The sequence below is a fragment of the Pteronotus mesoamericanus genome, unplaced genomic scaffold (assembly GCF_021234165.1).
Source record: "Pteronotus mesoamericanus isolate MK-2021 breed Mesoamerican mustached bat unplaced genomic scaffold, CSHL_Meso_final contig_2, whole genome shotgun sequence".
NCBI classification, from domain to species: Eukaryota; Metazoa; Chordata; class Mammalia; order Chiroptera; family Mormoopidae; genus Pteronotus; species Pteronotus mesoamericanus.
In genome coordinates, this window is record NW_026555084.1 from 24,611,824 (window position 1) to 24,639,767 (window position 27,944).

Here is a 27,944-nt window from a genome sequence, read left to right on the forward strand (position 1 = left end):
TTTCTTGGGCTAGTGAGGAACTGCCTGAGCCTTTGCAGTCTAGGCGGAGGCGACGGAAGCCTTTGGGGTCGACTTGCCGTCTGGCCTGGGGATGCCTGGGCAGATGTGGAGGCAGCTGGAAAGGTGGCACCGCACTTGGGTCGCTGGAGCTGCGCTGTTCCTAGGAGACGGAGGAGCAGCAAGCCTGCGGGGGAGGGGGAGCAAGTGGGTTGCTGCTTTTAGCAGCTGAAAGGGCTGCAGGGAGCTCTGGGTAAGACATTTTCTGCTGCTGCTGCTTCTGCGGTACAAGCTGCCGCTAGTAAGTCAGAGGAAGGAGGATCGAGAGGGAGGAGGCTTCATTTGCAGCCATGCTGAATCACTGTTGCTGATCAGATCTGCTGGTTGGCTGCGAGAACTGAGAACAGAGCTAGGATCTCTGGGTGCATGCACAGTTCAGCAGCTGCCATCCCCGCTGGGCCTCGCACAATGGAGGGTGAAAGGTATGTATTTACAAGTATGTGTTGTGTCGTGGTGTGTGTGTGTGTGTGTTTGTGTGTGAAGTGAATGTGTGCTCGTGCGGCAGCCACCAGCTTTTGTGTTTGCGTTAGCTAGGCAGGGTTGGAAGACCTGGCCACTGATGGATCCCAGCAGGAGGCCGAATAGTGCTGGGAAGCGAATAGTGCTGGGAAGCGCCTTTCTCCAGAGAGCTAGCCTATGCAAACGCAGGTCGGGTTTGCTGGGCAGCAGAGCACCCTGAAAGAAGGGACTTCCTGGCTGGTGTTTGGGAGTAGTTTCAGCATGGGCTGACTCAGGATTGCCTTTTTCAAGCTGTTTCAAGGAGGCATTTCCCTTTCCTGGCTACTTTCCCGGGGTATTTTTTCTTTGGTGGGTTTTTTTCGGTGTCATAGCAGGGCTTGCCTGGCATAGAGTGATTGTGTTTTCCACTGAAGTGCTCAAATCTTGAGCAACCATGCCATGCTGATGTCTTTCCTAAAAGTGTGTGTGTGCAAGCATGTGCGTGTGTGTCTGTATACACACACAAGTTGAGGTTAGAAGGAGAGAAACCTATCAGATGACACTTGCTCTGATCTGACTTTCATTTGCATTGAAAAGTTTATAAATGATACTGGAAGGTGTGTGCTTAGGAGGAACTCTTACTTCTTCCTCCAGAGGTTTCTTATAAAATAGGAATTGGCAGGAGGGAATTTAAGTATTTCTGTCGAGCTGTACAAGGGTTTATTTCCTGGCAGGCTCACGCATATAAAATTTAAACTATCACGTGAGGATCTGAGTTTTTCATTGTGAAGGTGCTCAGTGCAGTGCGGGGATGGGTCATTCTTCTGTGTGCTAAACATCTCATGTTGTGCCAGCCGCTTCATTCTGTGAATCTGCCGCTGGTAGAGAACAAGGCTTGCCATTTGCCTCTAGGTGTGAAGACAACAGGGAGGGGTCAGGGCACAGAAGTGCACCCCTAAGGGGAGGACTGCTGTTCTGTGTTGCCAGTTTGATGCAGACGGTAACTGGTTGGTTAAATGATAACAGGTTTAATTAACTAAGTCAACACTTTCTGGAGAGTACTTCAATAAACACTTTTTTTTTTTTTTTTTGCACAGATTGTCCCTACTCTTGTTTCTCATGGTGCAGAGTGATGTCATTAAACATATCTAGACCTCATCAGAACTGGCATGATTGTTGGGTGTCCTCTTATCTGGATCACTGTTGCTGATCAGATCTGCTGGTTGGCTGCGAGAGCTGAGAACAGAGCTAGGATTTCTGGGTGCATGCACAGTTCAGCAGCTGCCATCCCCGCTGGGCCTTGTCCAACAGAGGCCCCAGGGACTGTGTTTCTTGATGTGACTTCCATAGGAAGAGTCTGGGGCTTGCTTATTTATTTATTTATTTATTTATTTGTCCTCACCCAAGGGCATTGTTATTGATTTTAGATAGAGGGGAAGGGATGAGGGGAGAGGGAGCGAGAGAGACATCTATGTGATAGAGAAACGTCAATTGGTTGCCTCTCATAAGCGCCCCTACTGGGGAATGAACCCACAACCTAGGTATGTGCCCTGACTGGGAAATGAGCCCCCAACCTTTCGGTTTATGGGATGATGCTCTGTGCAACTGAACCACATCAGCCAGGGCAGGAAGAGGCTGGGATTTTTTAGATGGAGTATGCTGCTGATGCAGCCTCTCCCTGGATAGTCTTTTGCAGTGGAAGCTTAGTGTTGGATTCTATGTGGCCTATTTCCTAGACTTGGGGCAGAGGTGGGCAGGGCCCTCACTTTCCTTTTGGTATAGTACTTAGCAGAAGGGTAGGGGCGATGTGAATGGAGGTTTAGAAATTCTGGGCCAGGCCTATTTCCTTGACCCATGATATAATGGGGCTGAAAAGTTCATGTGAAACTAGCAGCAGCAGATCAAAGTACTGCTTCCCAAGCATTTTTAGGTACCTAATGTATTCTCAGTACTGTATTCAGAAATATAATGAGTCCATGCCCTCAAGGAGCTCTCTTGTTCTTCAATACTCAGATGCCTTTGAGCTGGCATGGCTGGTTTCTTTTGCTTTATAAAGATTGCTTTTGCATGTGTTTTTTTGCTTTTCCCTTATTGGAGACAGTGGGTAGGTAAGAAATCCAAACTGAGCAGCTTCCAACATTCACCAGGTCACCCAGCTCACTATGTTTTGTTTCTGCTGCAGGCCCAGCTTCCCATGCCAGGCATTTGTCTTCTGAAGTCTGGCTCCATGCTCCATTTCTACTGCTCGCTCATACCCCCACCAGGGGAATCTCTTGGTCTCTTTTTGTGATTGTTCATCCTGCACACCATTTTCTACAGCTTCAGATCACTTACCTTCCAGAGTTCGTTTTGCTTGGAGTGCCTTTCTCCTCCTTTTTCTAAAAGTTTTAAAATTCCACGTTATGTGGGAAACCTCAGCTTTTCTAGTCCCAGCTGATATTTTTCGGAATTTCAAGACCTCTCGGTTGTATCTCATAGTTGGCCACTGAATAATACTTCCAACCACCGAATTTTTATGCTTTTTTTTTTTTTCATGGACTTTGTAAGTCCCCAAACTTGGAGACAGGTCCTCAAGGGCAAGGATGGTGCCTATGCCTCTGAATAGTCCTTACTGACTACTCTGTAGCTGTGTGCGTAGTAGGTTCTAGATATTATTTGCTGATTAGTTGATAATGTCTGTGGGAAACTCTGATAATTAAAAAGAAAATTGATTAGAACGGAGGTTGAAACCTTTGGTCAATAGGTTCATCCTCGGATATCGGCCTTATTATCTCAGTATGGGTAATTGACCCTATGGAATGCTTGAGGTAGGGGGAGAAGGGGGGAATTAGCCTTGTTTTACAAGTTCCTTGAGGAACCCAGGGCCAGGGAAGCTGCGCAATTGGCTTAGGATCACATGTCAAACCTCTGGAGACTGGAGGAATCCTGAATCTGGGGCTTGTTCCACACTTAACCTGATGAAGCTTAATTGGGGCTGTTTTTAAGCATTAAACATTTTCAGCCAAGAGATTTTTAATTAACAATTTTCTTCCTTTGCCATGAAGGTATGAAAAAAACTTCTACCTTTAAAAGCTATTAATTGAAAGCATAGGCTGTGGAGTAACAGAGACCTTGCAGTAGATCTGCTTCATAAACTGTGTGACCTTGAGTGTGTCACATTTTTTCAGAAAATAACTTTTCTTCCCTGGTGCACAGGGAATAATAGTATCTATACCTCAGGGAGTTGTGAAGATCAAATGAGATAATATGTATAAAGTGCTTAGTAAAGTTTTTCTGGCACAGAGTAAGTACTCAGGAAATGGTAGTTGCTGTTATCACTGGTATTCGTTTGTCCTGTTATACCCCATGACTCTACTGGGATACTAACATAACTTATTTTAGGGCATTCCTATATTTATTATCTGAAGAAGATTACGTGGGACCATTCTCATGAGAAAATTAGGGAGAGCTTATCAGGCCAGCACCTTGCTTCTATTTAAACTATCTCCTCATAGTAAGATACAGGGTTGGCATTTCCCCTTCTTGGTTTCACCAAGACCTACCTCAGTCCTCTTTTGTATAGACACCCTGAGGCATCTGGATGCCTTAGTGGTTTGGAACCATGAACTGGATATACCTTTGTTGTATCCTCCAAGCTCTCCAGCTGTAGGGGACCTTCTGAAGCTGTTCCCTGTCTCTCTCTCTGGAGAACCACTGTGGCTTGGTCTGTCAGATGAAGACGACTCTGTCTTCAATTTTGCAAAGAAAATGCTCTCAGCTACTAGTGATAGCAAGATGGCACTTGTTCTTCCTATTAAGATATTATTTCAGTTCTGGAAATCAGACTTGTGGGTGGATTAAAATAAATTTCTAACTTATATGAGGTACCTAGAGTAGTCAAATTCATAGAGACAGAAAGTAGAATGGTGGTTGCCAGTGGCTGGAGAGAGGGAGGAATAGGGAGTTACCCCTTTAATGGGTACAGAGTTTCAGTTTGGGAAAATGAAAACTGTTCTGGAGATGGATGGTGGTGATGGTTGCAAAACAACATAAGTGTACTTAATGCTGCTGAAATGTACACTTAAAGATGGTTAAAATAGTAAATTTCATGTTACATATATTTTGCCACAATTAAAAAAAGTTTTTTCAGCCCTCCCTGGGTGGCTCCGTTGATTGGAACATTGTGCCATATACCAAAAGGGTTGCAGGTTCCATCTCCGGTGGGGGCACATACAGAAGCCAACCGATCAATGTTTTTTTCCCCTCTCTCTCTCTCCTGCCTTTCCACTCTCTCTAAAAATCAATATAAATCGTATCCTTAAGTGAGGATTAAAAAAAATTTTTTTTTTCAGTCCTAGTCTCTGGCATATCTTGCAAGAGTCGCAGAGAACCACAACTTTTGGAAGAAGCATCATAAAAAAGGGAAGTTGGTTGTCCATATTTTTTAAAGTTGTGGTTTCCTTCATCAGAAGCATCAGGATGCCCCTGTTTGAGGTGGGCCTCATGCACCCACGTTTATGCTGCAAATTTGTGTGAACAGTTCTCAAAGGGAGAATGGCTCGCCCTTACCCAGGAGGCTGGACCTTGGGGAGGTTTAGAACTGGAAAAAGCTTTTCTTTCGCCTTTGATCCAGGAACAGACAGATCATATTTTCTGAGAAGACATGACTTAGAAAGCTGATGCTCTCTAAATGCTGAGTTTTGCAGAGCCAGGGAAAATGCTGGCGAAAGCCAGGCAAGAGCAACTATGGAGTGCAGCACTCTAGCCTTTTCTCTCTTCCCACAGCACCTTGCTGGGTCCTTTCCCCGCCCAGAAGTCATGGGTAGAAATTTTTTTAGAAATTTTTGGGTATCACTCTTCCCTGAAGTAGATGTGCATTTCCTCTGTGATAATTGAAATCCAATTTTCCATTTTGGAAATACTTTTTAGCAGAGTAAGTTTTTCAACTGCAAAAACACGAAGTTAGTGAAAGAAACCACCTCATTTCCCCATATCCAGATTTGGGTTTTTAGGATCTTGTTTGGTAGGTTTTAAATTGTTATTTCAGATCCAGACAAGAACATTTTTGGATAAGTTTTCTAAAGGAAGTTCTTTATTTGATGAAATTTGCCATTGTAGAACTGACCTAATTTTTTTTCAGTTGCTAGATGAACCCTAAAACTAGGTTAGACTGAAAAGAGCATGAATAAATTAAATAAAAAATAACTTGAATGTGCTTTGTTCTCAGATTTTTTCCTTATTAAATAAGTTCAGTGGTTCTCAAGCTAGATACCTGTAACTTTTTATAATTTATAAGGATTTTTAGAGTCTCAGAACAATTTTCCTGGACTTTTTAACTTACTAAAAGTCTATTGTAGCCTCTATCAAAACCACACATGGAAAAGCTCAGTTTTCCTATTCAAACCAAGTAGAAGCTTGGCTTCCAAAATATCACCTAACAAGGCGTATGTTTTCTTTCAGTTTTTCTCTTCCCTTGTTTGATTCTGCTTAAATTCTCTTATATTTTATCTTTTTCTACAGCCCACTTAACAGGTTTTTTTCCCCCACGGGTTTTGAAGGAAGTGGTCTGTGAATTGGACTCTTAAGAATGTAATTAGTAACATACCTGTTCTTGAGCTTGTTTATGAAGGAGCACATTATAAGAATGGCAGTAGCTGGTCAGCGTTGATGAATCGTGATGGGCTTGTGTGAAAATTCCAAATTAAATACAATGAATAATATTGACCCCAGTAAGCGCTGCAGTTTCTCACAGTCACTGGAGTGAAGTAGTGCTGTCACAGGTCCTAGAGGATTCAGTTTTTTTTCATTTGGCCTGGTTTGACCACACAATGAAGAACCTCAGAGTAGGACATGAGTTTGAGTGTCGCTTCTCCACTTAGTAGTGATGTGGGACTTTTGGGTAAGTTATATCTCAGTGCCTGAGGAGATAATAGTTCCTTACTTGTAGGGTCATTCTGAAGATAAAATGAGATAAAGGATGTAAAGTGTTTTTACACATCAGTGGCTTTCAGTTCTTATTAAGAGTTACTAACTTAACTCAGGAGCTGTTGCTTCCCAATACATACCTTCCATGTGTTCACATGGGCCTTTGCAAGGGATCAGCCTGATGCTGGGAAGGAGTGGCACCACTGAAGGAGTATGAAGAATGTGGGACTTTATAGAAGTCTGTGTAGGTGGTGTTTCCCGATGCCAGGACTGCTGCAAGTCCTGAATCCTCCTGCCTGGGCATCTTCAAGTGCCAGGTCTTTCATTAATCCAGAAGGAGAAATATAAATTAGGTCATCTGACCTTGCACTTTAGGATTGGGATACATACTAGATCTGCAGTTTGCCCAGAGTCCTGTAGGTTCCAAAATCCTATCTTGTCACCATCCTATTGCTGCCCAGACTTGGAGAAGCTGAGTCAAGCTGATGAACTCATACCTGAAGTACAACTGTCAGAGTGGCAATTTGTTAATTTGCCATGAAAACTATTACTAGCAGGATGTTCCTGAGGGCCTGCTGCCACTTTCTTGCTTCCTCAAGGAGAACCACGGAGGCTAAATTGATCAAAAGGTTGCATTGTAAACTAGGGACTGAGTTATCGCACTTAAGTATTTACAGGCTTCAGGCTTCACAACAGTGTTCTGACCTGAGGCTGAACCAAATGACTATATCTGATAATTAAATTACTTTCTTTTCTGGATAGTGTGAGATGAGCAGGACCAAGGGCCTTCTCTTTCTGATTCTTATTTTTTGGTTTCTCTTTCTAAAGGATACTATTTTTTTTTTTTTTGATGATGGATTTTTAATGCATTTGGCATAATTTTATTTTGACTGAACTGTGTTTTTTTCCCTTCTTTAGGTGACTTTACCTTTCTTCTATCTCATCTGTAGTTTGAACATAATGTGCCTGGGCTCTGTGTTTGTCGCCCAGCATCAGCACACCCTGCCTAAACTTTATTTGCATTTCTTGAAGGCTTTTAGAGGCAATGCAGTTCACAGCCCTCAGCAGCATTTCTAAAACTTCCCTTTTCCCTCCTCTTTTTCTCATACCCTGGATACTCGGAGCTCCTCGTCTGACAGTCTCCGCCCCCCCAACACCAAACACTTCTGCAGTCAGCCTGCTCAGAGCCTTTCCTGTTTCCTACTTTGCTAACATGCTTTCTAATGTCTTTTCCTTTGCAGTCATTGCCTGAATTTCCCTCAGCAATGGAAAGAGCCTAAGAACTGACACAGTAAGCAGCAGTAGCAACCCTCCTTGCTGCCTTCCCTCATCTCTGGTCCCCATGCTCCTGATTCTGTATCTCCGGTGCAGGGACCTGGACTGGCTAGGAAAGAATTTCCTAGTCCTCCATGGGGAAGGAAGGAGGGGAAGCTGAAATGGACAAAGCCATAATTATTTTAATAAGGAGAAGTGAAGAAAGATGGAATAGTTGGTAGTTTTTCCTCTTTTACTTACCCATCCATTCATTTACTCAATAATCATTTACTGAGCACCTGTCATGTGCCAGAGGCTAAAAATAGAGAGGGAAATAAGACACCATCCTGTTTCTGATGGAGCTCAAAGTCTAGGGTGGGTAGTGATGTTCTGGGGCCAATAATCACCCACTTGCAAGAGACGTTTATTAAATTTTTAGGAATTTTGTGAGTCAGTTTTTAAATACAGCGCTTACTAAAAATTAAGTTATGTAAATTATATTAAAATAAGTGTAATAAATACTCAAAACATCGCTTTGTAATTATTTTATTATGATCTATGTCTCCTAGATTATGTCTCGTGTTTGTGTAGTGGAAATGCTATATGGTAATATAATGATGTGCTGCTGCACATTTCTTCCCAACTCCATATAGTCAGCGACACTGTGTTGGTAGCTTGAAATATGCTGTGGTGGGAGTATTTACACAGTGGAAATTGGCAAATGTTAAAAATCAGGGTTCCCTTCCTTGCAACCAACTGTTAAACATTTACCAGCACACACTCTGTGTCGGGGGGTGGGGGACAGAAGAGTAAGAGGTAATTACATTGTTATACAGAGAGAAGCACAGAGTTCTGTGGGAACACATAAGGGAAATTAATCGAGTAGGTAGTGGAGGATGATAGGGAAGGTTATAGCAAGAGGCTTGAAGGGCTGATAAGAATGAGCCCTTCTGGGAGAATGGGTGGGGCTAGATTAAAAGAGTCTGGTGTATTTAGGCAATTGCAAGCAATTTAGTTCTGCGTAACAAGAAGTCTCCAGGGCAATGATGGGATTATGAAGGGCTGGGCTAGATCTCTGAGATTTATTCTGAATGCAGTGAGGAGCCTGTGAGAGTTTTCACTGAGAAAGCGCCATGCTCACATTGACATTCTGTGAGGATCACTCTGGAGTCTGAGAGGTTATTGTAGTAATCCAAACGAGATCATGATGGCTTGGACTGAGGTTGTTGTGGCAGTGACTGTGAGGAGGTAATGGAGTGGAGAGATATTAAAAGAACATAGGTTTGATAGGACTTATGGCTGTATGTGAGGGGAGGGCAGGGCAGAGAGAGAAGGTATCAAGGATGACATCCCAGTTTCTTCCTTGGATAGGTGAGTGGGTGGTTTGGTTATGCCCTGTTGACAGAGAATGCGGAAAGAAGAGTAAGCTTGCGGGAAGGTGGAGAACATCAGTTTTGGATATGTTGAGTATGAGTTACTGTGCAATATCTAAGTGGGGGAGTTAAAACATTGAATATGCAGATATGGAATTTAGAGCACAGAAAAGGGCAGGAAAAAGGCTGTGGGAGGTGGTGTGCCGTGAGAAGAGCTTTTACTATTTAGCATGTATACATTTTTATTTGTAAATGCTACAATTAATATTTTATGTGTACTGATTTGCAGTTTAACTGTGAAGGCCAACCCTACTTTTGTTTTTTTATTTTTTAAATAGTTTATTTTTTATCGTATTTTTTCCATTACCTTTTATTACCCTTATGCCCTCTTCTACCTCCATCCACTTCCTTCTCCCTGCAATCACCACACTGTTTTGTTAGGGTTGGAGGCAGTGGCAGGGGCAGACTATCCTACTCTTCTATACTACCAATTGTAAGGATAATTGAAAGGTTTTCAGGTCAGAGTTCAATGATGACAAATATGTAATGAGGGCCTGTTGTGGGTATGGCTTTGTGCTGGGCAGGCTGGGCCATTCAAAGAGTCCTCCGATAGTCTTTGCCTACCAGGAGTGTCGAACCTAGTAAGAGGGGGCTGGGTGGTTAGATGGGTACCATGAAAATGTAAACATGGGGCAGTATTCTGTGTGCCATCTGAGTTATAAGCTGGAAATAACTAAGAATTTAGGAAAGGCAGAGATCACTTAGGACTGAAGTATTCAGAGGGATTCATAGAGGAGGCAAAGCTTAACTAGTTTTAAAAGAATGGGTATTTGCAGTATGGGAAGGGGGAATCTGTCTGTAGTAGATAGTTCATCATTGTTCTTATGGCTATGGGTCTTGACTATCTCATATTGCATAGCATTAGTGAGAGTGTGAGTTATGTCTGAGCCAACTTCCAATACTGTCTGTGGGGGGGTGTTGGCATTTTTACCTGCTGGGCTAGAGGAATTATTTACTGCACTGGGTTCACCATGGCACCAGTGGTGGTTCATATGAAGTACGTTTAATAATAACAGGACAGTGTGTGAAGTTAATTCAACTTTTGGGCCAGTTATGTGGTGGTTTGAAAAATTGACTAGTTTGCTGTGTTCTGATTCTGCTGGGGGAAATTGCTTTGATAATTATTTCTGTATACTTCTATAGGAAAGAACAAGGATTCTGGTTGGCCCATATGTCTCACCACATCTGTTTTTGGTGACCCATTTGAATCTTAACTGTGGCTCAACTTGAATGTATGTTGCTGTGACTCTGTGGACATTTGAGGATGGTGGAAGGCTCCATTGTTCAGCAGCCGGAGTTTTAGATATGGTGGAAGGGCTGCATATAAATTGACATTGACTATGGACAGAATTGATAGGCCTCTTGCCAGATGATGAAACTCTGAAGACTGAATCACCTCAGTTGGGCTGGGTGGGAGTTCTTGAAACCTGGTGTGGTTTTAATAAGGGCTGAGGATTAAAGGTGGGTTGAAGCTGGAGCCAGTTCTTTACTCTTGGAGAAATCAACCACTTTGTACTTAGAGTAAGGGTACATACTGATAAACACTTTTCAGCAGAAACATCTTGTGGCTGCCCTCACTGGTATAGCTCAGTTGGTTGGGCATCATTCCGCAAAGCAAAAGTTGCCAGTTCAATTCCTGGGCAGGGCACATGCCTGGACTGTGGATTTCGTCCCTGGACAGGGCACACAGGAGAGGCAACTGATCGATGTTCCTCTCTTGCATTGACGTTTCTCTCCCTCTCTTTCTCCCTCCCTTCCCCTCTAAAATAAATATAAAAATCTTGTGGCTGAGTCAGCCTGGAGTGGGGGGTGTGTGTATGATTTTGGCTCGGTCTGGGTAGGGTGAAAAGTATGGTCTTAGACCTTGAACTTTAGCAAGAGATGGGAATATACCTCAGTTTGGTCTGTGTCTCACAGGTGGGGAGGGGAATCTACCAGCCTTGTCTGGTATCATGCTGGTAACTGAGCATGCCAGGGATTGGGCCTTGAGAGAGTGGGATTGGGCTGTCTGTTGGGAATTAACTAGTTAAGGTCTGGTATGAATGAAAGGAGAAAGGTATAGGGAAGGAAATGGTGGGATCTAGCAACTCTTTGAGCATGTGATCCTAGGCTGAGCCATGTGTATGCATAGATGTATGTACTATATTGCCAGAGGGTGTAGGCTGTGTTGTAAATAATTTGGGCTGATTCAAGTCAAGGGCACCTGAGCTCAGATCCCATCTCTGCCACTTATTATCTGTGACCTTGTACAAGGTTCTTAACTTCTCTGAGCCCCCGATCTTCTCTTTTCTTAACTTCATGCTCCCTGGAAGGCCCTTTGGGTCGCCAAGAATCTTGTATCTTCCAGAAATGAGAGACCCTGCTCCAGACTTCCAGTGTCTTCACAGCCAAGCATAGCAAGGATGATAAAGACCTTGGGTTCCTTCTGGTGTCAAGCCTTTCCTTTGCATCAAGGGTGGAAAAGGCTCTGAATAGAATGGGGAAACCATAGGTCCTTTTCCTACCCAGCTCTATGGTCATCAAGTGGTTCTTTCAGGGAGGCTTTAGTGTATGGTCAAAATTGCATTTTGAACTTTAATCCTCTGATAATAGGCAATCTATTTTATGTTTGAGACCTTTTGGTAAACACAACATTATATTAACAGGGATATATCATTATTGGGCCATTCTGGAAGGCTGGAACTTGTCAAAAAAACTCCCAACAAAACAAGGAAGAGCAAGCCTTCCTAACTGCTAGTCATTCTGGAGATTGTTGTCAGTACTTCCAAAATGGCTCTATTTGGTCTATATCTATTCTATGTATGTGAAATGGAACTAATAATGTTTGTCCACTGAGCTTTTATGAGCAGTCATCTTATTAGTTCCCTGTTAAAAACCTTCAGTGGTAACCTGATACCAAATTATATTATCTCTTCCTGGCTTTTAAGTCTCTCTACAATTTGAAGACAACATTTATAATGAATATTTGTGCAATGCTTTATAGTCTCTAGATTTATCCCAGGGATGCAAGCATGGTTTAGTATTAGAAAATATGTTACTATTATTTACCACATTAAAAGAATAACGGGAAAAATCCATATGATCATCTCATTAGATTCACAAAAAACATTTGATAAAACTCAGCATAACTTTATGATTAAAAACAATAATATACAAGGGAATTTTCTTAATTTGATTAAGAAAGGACATCTACAAAAGTCATACAGCAAACATACACAGTGGGTAAACATTAGAAACATCTTTAAAATCAGAAAGATGACAAGAATATTCATCAATACACATTTGCCAGTACAGAATTTCCTTCAAAAATAAATTAGAGACCTAAGAATTGGAAAAGAGGAAAAAAACCTCTTGCATTATATGAGGTAATATGATTGTTTATACAGAACACCTAATTAAATCTTATTACAAATAGTTAGAAATAATAGGAATATTTGGTAGGTGGCTGGATATAAGATTGGTTTGCAAAAATCAGTTTCATTTTATAAACCATAATAATCAGAAAATATAATTTAAAAAGATACCATTTCCATTATAAAATGGCAACAAAAACCATAAAGTACTTAATCGTATATGTGTAAGATCTTCATAGAGAAAAATATAAAAATTTGAGTCACAGTAAAGAGGACCTAAATAAATGGAAAGATATTTTATGTTCATGGATAGGAAGACATAATACCAGAAAGATGTCAATTCTATTCAAATTGATCTATAAATTCAATGCAGTTTCTATCAAAATCCCATCAGAGTCTTTCATGGAACTTGACAAGCTGATGCTAAAATTTGTGCAAAAGAGTAAAGAGACTGGAACAGTCAACACATCCGAAGAGTAATAATAGGATTGCGGACTTGTTCTATCAGATATCAGGCCTTATTATGAAGTTACAGATATAATGTGTTATTGGCACAGAGACAGATAAACTGACCAATGGAATAGATTAGAGTGTCTAGAAATAGATCCCTGTATATTTGGAACTTTAATATGTGACCTAAGATTGCATGACAGGTGAGTAGGAAAAATGAGAAGTATTCAGTAAGTGAAACTTATGGGGAAAAAAGTAGATCCCTATTTCACATCATGACACAAAAATCAATATAAGCTAAAATAAGGGATTAAATATCAAAAGCAAAAATATTAGTATAAAATAAAAAATATCTTTCTGGCCTAGAGATGGGGAAGGACTCTAACTATAAAACAAGCTATGCTTGTGGGATTTCTTACATGAAGTTTTTCAAGTTTTTTGGGTACTCCCTCTTTCTGATCACATTTTCAGTTTTGAGATTTTCTTTTTCTCTTTAAATACATAACTCTATAATCATCTGCCATTGTGCATCTCTTTATATTTATTGTCTTGTGCTCGGCTAAGTTCTTTGCACTCGTACACATCAGTCCCGCAGCTGAATTGAAGGTGGGGAAGGAAACCAAAGGATGAGTCTGCGATGGTCAGATGAGCTCTGGGTCTGGCATGCTGGATTGTATTCGAATGTTACAAATCCCAGTATGAGATCTACAGAGACTCTCAGGTCTCTGGAACATTCTCTTAATCACAACATCCCCTTTCTCAAGCCGGTTTGCAAAGCTAGGTAGTAGAATGGACAGAGGTGAAGGGAAAGGCAAAGAAAAGTAGTCTTATTGTCTTAGAGTTGGAGTGAACTGTGGATCCCCAAATCTACACATGTGGAGAAGGTTCTGTTTTGCTACTAGCAAAGCAAAGCTTAGCCTTGTCCTGACAGAGGTGACTCCAAGGTTCAGACTTAACCATGGAGCTGAATAGTTTCATCAGTCTGGGGAGAAAGTCCTTTTTTTGCTCATTCTTTTGATTCTTTCCCACCCCCTATAACGTTTAGACATGTTGCTTGGGAGTAATTGGGATTCTGGGTGCGTTTTGTCTTTGATACAGAGGGCTTTGAGATTATAAGAGACGCTTGCTAGTCACCACCTGCTCATTTAGCTCACATAGATAGCCTGCCTTCTCATAACAAATTACAAGCCCTTATCTTTGTATGGGATTATGGTTTCTCAAAAGCATTCACTCTTGTGTCACTGTTCTCTATACAGTAGCCAATGTGATCTTTCTGAAGTACAAATATGTACATCTGCTTCCTGCCTGCTTCTCTCTTAAAACCCTTCAATGGCTTCTCATGGTCTCAGAATGAAATCAAAACTCCTTAACTTTGCTTACATGACATAGAACTGTTTAGTCTTCTCACCTTTTCTCTTGATACTTTTCTTCAAGTTTTACCGAACTTCAGTACTTTGTACACACTTGCCTTTTTTTCTCCAGGGGTTTGTGTATACTGTTCCCTCTGCCAGAATACTCTCCATCTTCTTTTTCACCTGGTTAATATATGAACTTTTCCCTCAACATACCAGCATTGGGATAGTTGCCCATCCCTTGTGTTTCTATAACTCTTATTGAATTATAATACTTAAGATGCAATGGTTAAATGCTTACTTGGTTTTCTCTTCCACTGAACTCGAAGTTCTGTGAAAGCAGGGTCTGTGCCTTGTTTATTGTTGTGTTTCCCTTAAATTTAAATACAGTGCCTGGCACATAGTAGGCTCCATTAGATGTTGAATGAACAAATATCCCTGTGAATTGAATAGTATAGTCTCCCCCGACTCCGTACCCCTTTAGGGGATGGAGAGATGGAAGTTAAGGACTCCAACACAGTCATAAAAGTGCTTGGTGGAAGAAGCTGAGCTAGGACCTGGCATCTACTAGAGGAATGCACTTTGCATTGAAAGACCCTGCAGAAATGACTGACCCAATGCATTACTTCCCTGCTGGGTCTGTGGTTAAGAGAACAGGCTGACAGTGATGCCCCTGGTGGGTGGGCAAATGCATGGCCTGGTGGCAGCTGGGTGAATGGGTTTACCAACATGTGATCCTCTTTTTCCCTTCCCACTTCCTTCCTGTTCACAGCATCAAGCTGAGCTCCCAGCCCCCGATACAGGCTGGGGATGATGAGAAGAACCAGAGGACTATCACTGTCAACCCTGCCCACATGGGGAAGGCGTTCAAGGTTATGAATGAACTGCGGAGGTACTTTTCCTATTTTGCCTGTGCCCTTTTGGAAGGAACTTGCTGGGTGAGCGCCATCAGGTTCTAATAAGTCAGGACACCACCTCCAAGTGAATTCTGACCATTCCCCACCCAACCTCAGATAGTCACTTAGCTTCCTCTTTCAAAATCTGACTGAGACAGTTGTCTTCAGAAATCTCTCTTTCCTTCGTATTTAACACCTATCATTTTAGTGCCTCATCACAGGAGAAAAATCCTTTATGGTTATAGAAGTTCTGTTCATGAGCTTGATTTTCAACAAGCTGCTTAAAGTCCAATAATAGAATGATTCCAACACCTACACACAATTGCAGATTAAAGATTATGGATGCCATGCATTTTCTTTTGGCCTCCCTCTCATTCCTTGATTTGAATTTAGCTTGTTAGGACAGCCACATGAATGGAAGAATACCTAGTTTTTCAAATGCAACTTAACACTGTACAGAAAGAAATGAAATGAAAATGCAAATGCACTCACACTGTCTGAGCTAAATGGTGATGGGTGTTCAGGCTATTAGTAAGGCCAATGTGCATGTTTGATGAACTTGTTACAACACAGGTTCAGAGCACTGAACATGTTTTCCTGTACAAACCTTGTGCACACAATCTCTTCCTTTCTCAAGAGCTCAACTTCTTTTGCGCATGCCATTATTTACAGCATACTTCTTCCTATTGTGAGCTATAATTGTTTACTTCCTTTTTTTCCCTGTAGCTCATGAGTTACCTGAGGGCAGGGGCAACTTCTGAATTATTTTGATCTCTAGCACCTAGTAGTTCATAGGAACAGAGGCACTGCCTGGGTTCTGGGATGGATGAATGGGGGTAATAGGTGAAAAATGTAAATAGGTCAGTGAAAATTATATTCTGTACTACAAATAGGTGTTTTATGAAGGAGGAATGCATCAGGTACCTTCCAGGAGGTAGGTGTGCAATGATTATTTGTTTCTTAAAAGTATATTATAGAAGCAAGTACCTTAACTGCAACTTGGGAGAACCCTTCCTAAAGGGGATGATGCTTTAGGTGAATTTTGAAGGGCAAGATGAGAAGAGTGAAAGAATGAAAAGTGGTTATGGGGAAGTATTCCAGGCAGAGAAAATGGCATGAGCGAAAGTATATATAGCTGAAGATGTGTTTGTTGAGTAGGGGGTTGAACTACTTTTAAACAAAAGTTCTAACTGATTCTATATTAGTTTCCTCATTTCTCCTTTTTGAAGGACCCAGTCTTTGGCATTAAAAACCAAGTTAAATTAAATTTATCTTATCCCTACTGCTCAATTTTTAGTAAGCTTCCTGCCAGATTTTCTGGAAGCTCTGTCCATATATGTCTTAGTCAGTGGGCAGTGCTCATGTCATGCCTCTGGGTATGGTTCTCTTGCCATTAAAGAATTTTCTTTTGAAATTCTTCATGTAGTTCCTTTGAGTGTGGCTTGTGCCCTTGGTCTGACTTAAGACTCCGAGTTTCCAAATAAACAACCTAACTTTACACTTCATGGAATTAGGAAAAGAAGAAAAAAAAATAAGCCTAAAGTTAGCAGAAGGAAGGAAATAACAAAGATTAAAGCAGATCTAAATGAAAGAGACTAGAAAGACAATAGAAAAAAATCAATAAAACCAAGAGTTGGTTTAAAAATAATAACAAAATTGACCAACCTTTTGCTAGACTAACCAAGAAAATAGAGAGAGGACTCAAAATTACAAATGAAAGAAGAGACATAACTGATACCACAAACATACAAATTATCAAAAGGGGCCATTATGGATGATTATGTGCCAAGAAATTGGATAACCCAGAAGAAATGGATAAATTCTTGAAACATACAACCTTCCAAGGCTGAATAAAAAAGAAATAGAAAATCTGAACAGACCAATAATGATTAAGGAGATTGTATCAGTAGCCAAAAATCTCCCAACAGACAAAAGCCCATGAGCAGGTGATTTCACTAGTGCATTCTACCAAACATTCCAAGAAGAATAAATGCCAATTTTTCTCAAGCTTTTCCAAAAACCTGAAGAGAGGGGAGCACTCCAAAACTCACTTTAATAGGGCCAGAATTATCCTGATACCAAAGCCAGATAAGAACAGTACAAGGAAATAAAATATCCCTAATGAATAGTGATACAGAAATTCTCAACAAAATAGTAGCAAACTGAATTCAATAGCACATTGAAAAGATCGCATACCATGATCAAGTGGGATTTAACCTGAGGATGCAAGGATGGTTCAAGATATGCAAATTGATAAATGCAATAAACCACATTATTAGAAAAATCATATGATCCCCTCAATAGATGCAGAAAAAGTGCTTCAACACCCTTTCATGATTAACCCCCCCCCCCCCCCCCCCCCCACAAATTGGGTGTTGAAGGAACATTTCTCAATATAATAAAGCCCATATATGGCAAATTCACAGCTAACATCATATTCAGTGGTTGAAAGCTTTTCCTTTGAGGTCAGGAATAAGACAAGTGTATCCACTCTCACCATCCTATTGAACATAGTACTGGCAATTCTAGTCAGAGCAATTAGGCAAGAAAAAGAAATAAAAGGCATCCAAATCATAAAAACAGAAGTAAAATTGTCTGTGTTTTCAGATGACATGTCTGAATGTAGAAAACACAAAAAAGTATTAGAACTAATAAATTTGGTAAAGTTGCGGGATACAAAATCAACATATAAAACTCAGTTGCATTTCTATACACTAACAACTAAGAAAGAAATAAAGAAAAACAGTCCTACTTATAATAGCATAAAAACAATGAAATACTTAGGAATAAATTTAACTGAGGAGGTGAATGATCTGTGTACTGAAAACTAAAAGACATTGATGAAAGAGATCGAAGAAGACACATAAAAGGAAAGATATTCTGTTTTTGTGGATTGGAAAAATTAGTACTGTTAAAATGTCAATACTACCCAAAGCCATCTATAGAGTCAGTGTAATTCCTATCAAAATCCTGATGGCATTTTTCACAGAAATAGAAAAAGCAGTCCAAAAATGTGTATGGAACCACAAAAGACCTTGAATAGCCAAAGCAATCATGTGAAAGAAGAGCAAAGCTGGAGACATCACATGTCCTGGTTTTAAACTATATTACAGTACTGTAATAATCAGAACAGTATGGCAGAGATCCATAGACCAATGGAATGAGATTGAGAGTCCAGAAATAAACCCATCTATAGATGGTCAACTAATTTTTGGCAAAGGAGGCAGTAATTCTCAATAGGTAAAGGATAGTTTATTCAATAAATGGTGTTAGGAAAACTGGATAGTCATGAAAAAAAATGAAATTGGACCCCACTCACAAAAGTTAACTTGAAATGGATTAAAGACTTAAATGTTAAGACCTGAAATCATGAAACTCCTAGGTTAAAAAAAAAACAGAGAAAAATCTTCTTGTCATTGGTTTTGGCCCTGACTTTTTGGATATGACACCAAAAACACAAGCAACAAAAGGAAAAATAAACAAACAAGGAGGAGTATGTAACTTGTGCATAGCCAAGGAACCATCAACAAAATGAAAAGGCAAACTACAGAATGGAAAAAAATACTGGCAAATCATATATTTGATTAATATCTAAAATATATAAGGAACTCCTATAACTCAATAGAAAAACTAAGTAATCTAATTAGAAACTAGGCAAAGGACCTGAATAGACATTTTTCCAAAGACACCTCCAGATGGCCAACAAATATATGAAATGGGGCTCAACATCACTAATCATCAGAGAAGTGCAAATCAAAACCACAATGAGATATCACCTTATACTTTTTAGAATGGACAATATAAAAAAGACAAGAGGACATAAATGCTAGCAAGGATGTATAGAATGGGAACCCTTGTGCACTGTTGGTGAGAATGTAAATAGGTAGAGCCACTAATGAAAATAGTATGGAGGTTCCTCAAAAAGTTAAACATGTAACTACCATATAATCTATCAATCCTACTTCTGGGTATATATCTGAAGGAAAAAAAAAATGGAAGGAAATTCTGCTATTTGCAAAAACATGAATGAACTTTGAGGGTAATATGCTAACTCAAATAAGTCAGGTAGAGAAAAGCAAATACATTATGATCTCACTTGTGTGTGGAATCTAAACAAGCTTAACTCATAAAGACAGAGAATAGATTGGTGGGTGTCAGGGTCTTAGGGGTATGTGAGAAATGAAGAGATGTTGGTCAACAGGTACAAACTTTTAGTAATAATATGAGTAATTTCTGAGGATCTAATGTACAATCTGGTGGCAATAGTTGGTGATACTGTATTGTATGCTTGAAAGTTGCTTAGAGATCTTAAGCATTCTTACCACAAAAGATAGGTGGTAACTATGTGAGATATAGATGAGTTAACTAACCTGTGGTAATTATTTCACAATACATATATGTCAGTCATTACACTGTATATCTTAAACTTACACAGTGTTTGATGTCAACTATATCTCAATAAAACTAGAGAAAAAAAAAGATTCCAGGTCTCTTATCAGGCCTTGGAGAGTTGTAGCCAACTCTAGTAACTTCTGGAAGGGAAAGCTCGGGGAATAGATGTACACACAGAATCCTCCCCCTATTCCATTACTATCATCTTTTATTTTTCTTAAATAACTTAAAAAGAAAGTCATCCTGCTATGTTCTTATTGCTTCTTTTAGAAGTTACTACATTTTTGTGTCTTTCCTCAAAAGCATCGACTTAGATTTAACCTCGTCCAACACTCCTGCTGCTTCTTCTCTTTTGTATAAATCTGCATTTGCCCATATATTTTGAGGAACAGTTCCTCAAGATGCTCTGTGGGGAAAAAGAGCTTATAATCCAAATGAGTTTGAAGAATGATAAATAAAACTGCTGTGCCCCATGTTGAGATTCATAATACATATGGGCATATTACAAACTCTGAGAAGTCCTGCAATAAACTTGTCTGAAGGCTCCCCACATGTATATGACTACAGAGTTCTCTTTGGTGGTTGTTATTATTTATAGACCAACTATTTTGTGACATTTGTTCTGGAGAACACTGGTGCTTTGCTGAAATTTAAGTGAATAATCTTTCTATTATTCAGGGTTTTCCAGGAAAACATAACCAATTATGTATGAGGGTATTTATCATAGGAATTGGCTCATGTGGTAATAGAAGTTAATAATTCCCACAATCTGCTGTCTGAAAGCTGGAGAACCAGGAAAGCTAGTAGTATAGTTCAGCCTGAATAATAAGGTCTGAGAAACAAGAGCCACTGGTGTAAGTCCTGCAGTCCAAAGGCCTGAGCACCAGGAGCTCCCATGTCTGAAGACAGGAGAGGATGGACAGTTTAGCTCAGGAAGAGAGAACTCCTCTATCTTTTTGTTCTATTCAAGCCATCTGTGCTGTCTGTGGGTTGGATGATGCCCACCTGCATTGGTGAAGGCAGTCTTCTCTTCTCAGTCTACCAATGCAAATGCTAATCTTCTCTGAAGAAACCTTCACAGACATGCCCAGGAATAATGCCGTACCAGCCATCTGGGTATCTCTTAGCCTAGTTAGATTGACACATAAAATTATCACAGTCTTGTTCTTTCTCTCTTTGTTTTTTTCCAAATGGACCACAATTTATATGTATTTTGGCTGAGAAAATTTTAGATCAGGTTTAGGCATGGATTTCTTTTTCATTTTTCTGTTAGTTTTATAATTAAAAAAAATTTTTTTTGTAAAAGGACTGAATTATAGAAAATTTAGAAAATACAGGTGAACAAAAACTCTTCTGTAATTTTTATGTACTGGTAATGATTGTTAACATTGGAGAGAATGTTTTTTTTTTTTTCCTTTAAAATGCTCATATGTCTCAACTAGATTTTTCCTCTTACCACTATATTGAACAAGTTTTTCTATGTTACTGACTCTTCTACCAAATTATTTTAAGTGGATGAATGATATTCTATCTTTGGTTTATTTTTTCAAACAGTTTCCAGTTGTTGGATGTCTAGGTATTCCAATCCCTCATGAAAATAATACCGGCAGTGGTTGCGTTTGGAGCTGTGTAGCATAGTGGTCACAAGCACAGATTCTGGACCCAGGCAGCCTGATTTCAAGTCTTCGTTGCAGTACTTATTGCCTATGTGACTTGGGCAAGTTAATTAATTTCCTTAACCTCACTTTTGTCAAACATAAAATGAAGCTAATAATAGTTCCAGTTTAGCTGGCTTGTTAAGAGGATTAATGAATAAAGGGCTTAGAACAGTGATAGCACATATATTGTTGTTGTTAAATACTTGTGTGCATTCATGATTATTAAGGTTGAATTAATTCCTAGAATTGCCAATTTCAACAGCATGTAGAATAATAATAATAATAATAATAATAATAATACCACCTATTCCTTGGATATTGTTTACTTTTTTTACACTTTTATTTTTTTTATTGTTTTAATTTATAAATAATGTTTATTCTATTAGAGTTGTCTCAGTTTTTCCCCGCTTACCCCCCTCCACCCATCCCACCCCCAGTTCCCACTCCCACAGTCATTTCCCACTCTTGTCCATGTTTATGGGTCTTTCATACATGTTCTTTGTCTAGTCCCTTCTCCTTCTTTCCACCATTGTCCTCTTTCCCCATCCCCTCTGGTCACTTTCAGTCTGCTCCATGTTTCCATGCCTGTGGTTTATTTTGTTCATTAGTTTATTTTGTTGAATAGAGTCCACTTGTAGGTGAGATCATATAGTATTAGTCTTTCATCAACTGGCTTATTTCACTTAGCTTAATATTCTCCAGTTCCATCCATGTTGTCACAAAAGGTAGGTGTTCCATCTCTCTCTCTCTTTCTTTCTTTCATGAAGATTGATATTATTTTTATTTTTAAATGTCAAAGTTAATTATAAAATATTAAAAAATTTAAAACCATTATAAAGTCTCACCAATAAACCAACATGACACCAGCACAGAAATAGTAAAGTAGATCAATGAAATATCATGAGTGTTCTAGAGGCAAATGTATATATTTCTCTAACAATATAATATATGGTTAAGTTGATATTTCAAATCAATGGGTAAAATAAGGTTTATTCAACAAATAAGGTGCATGGACCACTATTACCCGAAATAAAACAAATATAGAGCCCTATTTCACACATTATACAAGAAATATTCAGGTGAGTTAAAGATCAATATGTAGAATCTAAGGTGTTACAGAAGAAAATAGAACTAATATTTTTCATGACCCAAAGTAAAATATTCAAATCCAGAAGCTATAAAGTAAATATTGACAATATGACTATACTAAACATTTAAGGCTATATAGTAATATACATATAAAAAAAGTTAAGGGAAAAGGAATAGAATAGGAAAGTATTTGCAACACATCTAAAACATGGTTAATAGGTTTTTTTTCTTTTTTAGGGAAAAAAGTTTTACAAACCTTTAATCAATAAATGGATAAAGCATACCAAGAAGTCATTTAAAGCTTTTTAAAAATAATAGAAATAGGCAAGAAATATACAAAAACAGGTTTAGTTTCAACAAATAGTAAAGGAAAAATTAAAATAACACATCATTGTCCCAATCAGATTAATATGTATTAAAAATATTGGTAATATCAAGTATTGGCAACTCTGAAAGGAACAGGGTATTCATAGAAACTTTTTCTTCAACTTACAGCAGTCCCTTTAGCATTTTTTGCAGTGCTGGTTTGGTGGAGGTGTAGTCTTTCAGCCTTCTTTAGTCTGGGAAACTCCTTATTTCGCCTTCCATTTTAATTGAGAGCCTTGCTAGGTAGAGCAGTCTTGGTTGCAGGCCTTTGCTTCTCATTACTTGGAATATTTCTTGCCACTCCTTTCTGGCTTGCAGTGTTGCTGTTGAGAAGTCAGCTGCTACGTGTATTGGAGCTCTCTTATATGTTACTACTTCTTTCTCTCTTGCTTGCTTTAGGATTCTCTGTTTGTCTTGGATATTCGGCATTTTAATGATGATGTGTCTTGGAGTGGACCTCATTGGGTTCCTCTTGAATGGGACCCTCTGTGCTTCCTGGACTTGTGTGACTTTTTCTGTCTTCCACTTAGGGAAGTTTTCCATCATTACTTTTTCAAACAGGTTCTCTATCCCTTGCTCATCCTCTTCTCCTCCTGGTATCCCTGTTATATGGATATTATTCTTTTCAGGTTGTGCTGCATTTCCCTAAATGCCTCTTCATTCTTTTTTAGTCTTTCTTCATTTTCTTGCTCTTTCTGGGAGCTTTTTTCTACCTTGTCCTCCAGCTTGCTGATTCGGTCCTCAGCTTCATCTAGCCTGCTTTGGATTCCTTCTACTGTGTTCTTCAATTCAGAAATTGTATTCTTCATTTCCTCTTGTCTCTTATGGATAGTTTCTATGTCCTTTTTCATGCTGATATAGTTTGCAGTAAGTTCCTCGTAGTTTCCCTGTAGTTTTTGGTAATTCTCTCTGAGCTTACTGAGCTCATTGAGCTTCCTTAGAACTGTTGTTTGGAACTCAGTATGTGATAGTTGACATGCCTCTATTTCATTTAGTTCTTTTTCTGGGGATTCCTCCTTTCCCTTTGAGAGGGGGGTATTTCTTTGCCTTCCCATTATTTGTGAGACTCTTCTTTTTTGCTTCTGCTTCTTAAGTTGATCTGTCTTGATTTTCTGACTTTGTGGTGTGAACTTCTATGGTTGGAGACCACTGTTTTTACTTTCTGGATCTGCCTCTGATGATATCAGCTGTCGTCTGTGTCTGACCTTAGGCAGTCTATTCAAGACTTCCAGTAATCTACTGTTTGTGGCTGTCTCCTTCAGCTGTTAATCTAGTCACTCTGCACTCAGCAGGCCACCTTAGACAGCTCAGAGTGTTGCAGAGTCCCTCCTGGGGGCAGGGTTATTGGGTCCTCTCACACTGTTACTGCATGGGGAACGAGTCTGCACTGGGTTCCCGCCGGCTACTCTCTCCGTTCTCTCCCCAAGCCTCTGTCCCCAGTCACTCCTCAAGTGTCTCCAGACCTCTCTGCCTCGCCTTTAGTCAGTGATCTACTGTCTGTGGATGCCACTCTGCACTCAACAGGGCAGGGTGGAATCCCACCTGGGGGCGGGGCTATTGGGTCCTCTGACGCTGCTGCCACTCAGGGCGAGTGGTCTCTCCCTGACCAAGATGGCTGCTGCCTCATGGGGGATGAGTCAGCAGTGAGATCCTGTTGGCTACTTTCTCAGTTCTCTCCCCCATGCCTCCTTCCCCAGTCTGTCCTCAGGCATCTCTAGCCCACTCTGCCCCTGCCTTTGCTGGAGACCAGGGTAAGTGGCTGCAAATAAAAATGTATGTGTTGGCCCTTTAAACAGTTCTTTGCATCTCCAGCTCCTTGTCTCTGGCAGAGAGCAACCCTGCTGCTTTTAACAGCTGGCTGTTTTCTGTGTACTTTTTGGGCTCTGGTGCTGTGAGCTAGAGATCCCCACTTTTGGTTTAGACCCTGCTCTTCTCAGGGGGACCCAACTGGCCATTTCAATATCCTTCTGGTGCTGTTGCCTGTGGGCACCCCGCCTACCTTCTCTAGTCTGTACCGCACACCTTACCAGTTAGATTGCACTAAAGCTGATTCTTCTGTTTCCGAGGTTACAAGGCTCCTCTCTCGCTACTGTTCAGTTGTTTGTTCCAGGTGATTTCTCCCCAATTTAGTTGTAATTCCAGGTTGGTTCTGGGAGGAGGTCAGTGTGACTTCCACTCACTCCTCTGCCATCTTGATTCTCCTCCTCCTTGGATATTGTTATGAGGCCTCTGCACATAGTAAATGTTCTGTGAAGTGTTAGCTCTTATTATGATAATGATTTGCTGAAAGCACTGTGCTTAGTTACAGAAATACGGCAGTAGATATGTGAATTGAAGTCTTGCCCTTATCAAAAGTTGCATTGCAGTGGTGTTTAAAGATTATATCAAACTCTAAAGTATTTAAATGCCTCATTTTAACAACTAGACTGGAATGGTTGAGGCAGTGAGAGAAGGGCCTGAAGAAACTTTATTGATCTATGTGAGTTCAAAGGGAACTGGAGAGAGACATACTTTATTTTGATGAAAGCCTGGGTAAACCATGTTGCCATACAGGGATTAAACTAATGAAATGTTAGGTGATATTCCAGGGATCTAGGGTTATTTCTTGCATTGTTTTCACATTCTCCTCCCTCAATTTTAAGCTATTTTACTTCAAGCACACATGTTCTTTGCCATTTATGGACCACACAGTTCATAAGTTTCCTATTCTTTTTATTTCTATCATGGAGAATGGGCTGTTGGCATGGTAACCACCCAGTCTTACTCCTCTTTTTGCAATTCATAGCTCTGTTCTGGTCAGACCAACAGCTGCTTCTGGGCAGCAGAGCACTAACAGCTCTTTGGCTCCTGACCATCTAGCCAGCAAGAGGGTATATGGTCCTTTTTGGAATAACACACCCTGACCAGGTATGAAAAGGAGAGAGTCTTTCTAGGTCATCCTGACAGTTCTAACCTGTCATTTCACCATTGCAAACAGTTCTCTGTCCTCTTTTTTCTTTTTTTTCTTTTTTTAATGGGCAGCCACTATGCCTACAGTACTGTAGTAGCCATCTTAGCATATTGATTTCTTTTCCTTTTTTCGGTACCATCTTTATCAAGATGTAATTCATGTGCCATACAGTTCACACATTTAAAGCTTACATGTTAATGGCTTTTAGTATTTTCAGTTACATAACCAACAATCAATTTTAGAACATTTTTATCACTCCTCAAATCCTGTATACTTTAAGGTAATCCCCCCATTTTCCCTATCCTCCCTGCCTGCACCGCAAATCCCCCAGTCTTAGACAATCACTAATCTACTTTCTGTCTCTATAGAGTTCCCTACTTTGGAATCAGACAATATGTGGGTTTTGATGACTGGGTTCTTTCACTTAGCAGCTACACCATTTTACATTTTTATCAGCAGTGTAGGAAAGTTCCAATTTCTCCATATTCTTACCAGCACTTGTTATTTTCTGTGTTTTTGATTATAATCATCCTAGTGTGTGTAAGATGGTATCTCTTTGTGGTTTTGATTTATATTTCTCTGATGACTAATGTTGAGCATCTTTTCATTGGTCATTGGCATTTCTATATATTATTTGGAGAAATGTCTCTTTAGATCAATTGCTTATTTTAAAAATTGTGTTGTATGTCTATTTATATTGAGTTGAGTGTTCAAATTCTTTATATATTCTTGTCATATAAATGATTTTAAAAAATTTCATTCTGTGGGCTGTCCTTTCACTTCCCTGATGTCTTAAGTGTGTCCTTTGAAGCAAACAAGTTATACACTTTGATATCTAATTATTTGTTTCTTTTTGTGCTTTTGGTGTTATAGCTAACAAACCATGGTCTTATCCAAAATCATGAAAATTTACCTCTATGTTTTCTTCTAAGAGTTTTATAGTTTTAGCCCTTAAATTTAGATTTTTGATCCATTATGAGCTAATTTTTATATGTGGTATGAGGTTGGAGTCCAACTTCAGTTTTTTGAATGTGGCTATCCAGTTGTCCTAGCACCATTTGTTGAAAAGACTATTCTTTCCCAGTTGAATGGCCTTGGCACCACTGTCAAAAGTCGGTTGACTTTAGGCTTCCAGTCAAGATGGTAATGTAGGTAAATGTGGTACTCACATCCTCTCACAACCACATCAGAATTACAACTAAACTAGAGAACAACCATCATTCAGAACCCCCTGAAATATAGCTGAACCAAAATCCTATAACTGAGGATATAAAGAAGAAGCCACATTGAGACTGGTAGAAGGGGCAGAGGTATGGAATGAGCTGGTCCCACACCCACACATGGCAGATAAAAATCGAGAAGACTGCCTCAGCTTTAGAGGCCCCCATGCTGAGAGGGAGAGATTCCAGCTCCACACTAGGCCCCTACCCCCTGGAAGAGAAGTCCTCATAATTTCTGGCTGTGAAAACCAGCAGGGATTGTGGCTGAATGAGATGTAGGGCTTCTGGAGTCCCAGACAGTTCCTCCTAAAGGGCTCACACATGGTCTTACTCAGACTCACTCCCTTTAGCTTCAGTGTTGGGGTAGAAGCTTGAAAGTCACCAGGGACATATCGGGAGGAACTGAATTGTCTGGCATCGGGGCGAGAACTGGGGGGCAGCTTTCACCCAAACAGAAGTGCTGGTAGAGGTCATTGTTCCTTTGATGAGCCCTCTCCCCCAGAGCCGGCAGGTGGGTGCCATATCTGAGTCTCTATCAACCTGGCTAACACTGTTCCCCTGCCCTGGTGATTCCCTGAAACCCTGTTCCCCCCAACTTTGGACCCACCCAAGCTGTTTCCAGTGACTTTTCCAAACAAATGGCATGTCTTGGCTCATGCTTCAGACTTTCCTAAAATCTCTTAAACAAGCAGCATCAAGCCTTGGCATGCCCTATACCTCTTGCTAAGTGGCCCCAGGGCTGGCACTAGTGACAGCCAGCCTTGGTTAGCAGCTTGGCCTCTCCTGGGTACCTCCAGTGCCAGCACAAGTAGCAGCCATATGCAGATTGCTTTGTAGCTCATGCCAGGTCTCACTGGGCAGAACACAGGAGGTGGCTGACCTTGGCCTGCATCTTCCAGGAGGCCCCAGTGCCAGCATACCTGCGGACAGCTTTAGGCCACTTTGAAGCACTGCCCAACCACCTCCACAAGCGACACACTCAAGGGGCAGACTCAAAAGACACCAGAGCCCCACTGAAGTAAGTCTTGCTCCATGGCGTGGGCCCCTGCATAGCTGATCCTCCATGGTGGTCGCAGCCAGTCATTGCAGCTGATCAGCCTGGGGGTAAATCCCTTCCATTGATGTGCCAGTA

General features: G+C 40.3%; 1 protein-coding gene across 1 annotated transcript in view; it reads left to right on the plus strand.

Moving 5' to 3' along the window:
- Positions 1 to 257: 257 nt before the first annotated feature.
- Positions 258 to 27,944, plus strand: part of KLHL3 (kelch like family member 3) — a 112,921-nt gene continuing 85,234 nt past the window's right edge. The window contains exons 1-2 of the mRNA XM_054568406.1: positions 258 to 479; positions 15,014 to 15,133. Of these exons, the coding sequence (XP_054424381.1) occupies positions 424 to 479; positions 15,014 to 15,133 (176 nt within the window). The 5' untranslated portion in view covers positions 258 to 423. The remainder of the gene's footprint in view (positions 480 to 15,013; positions 15,134 to 27,944) is intronic.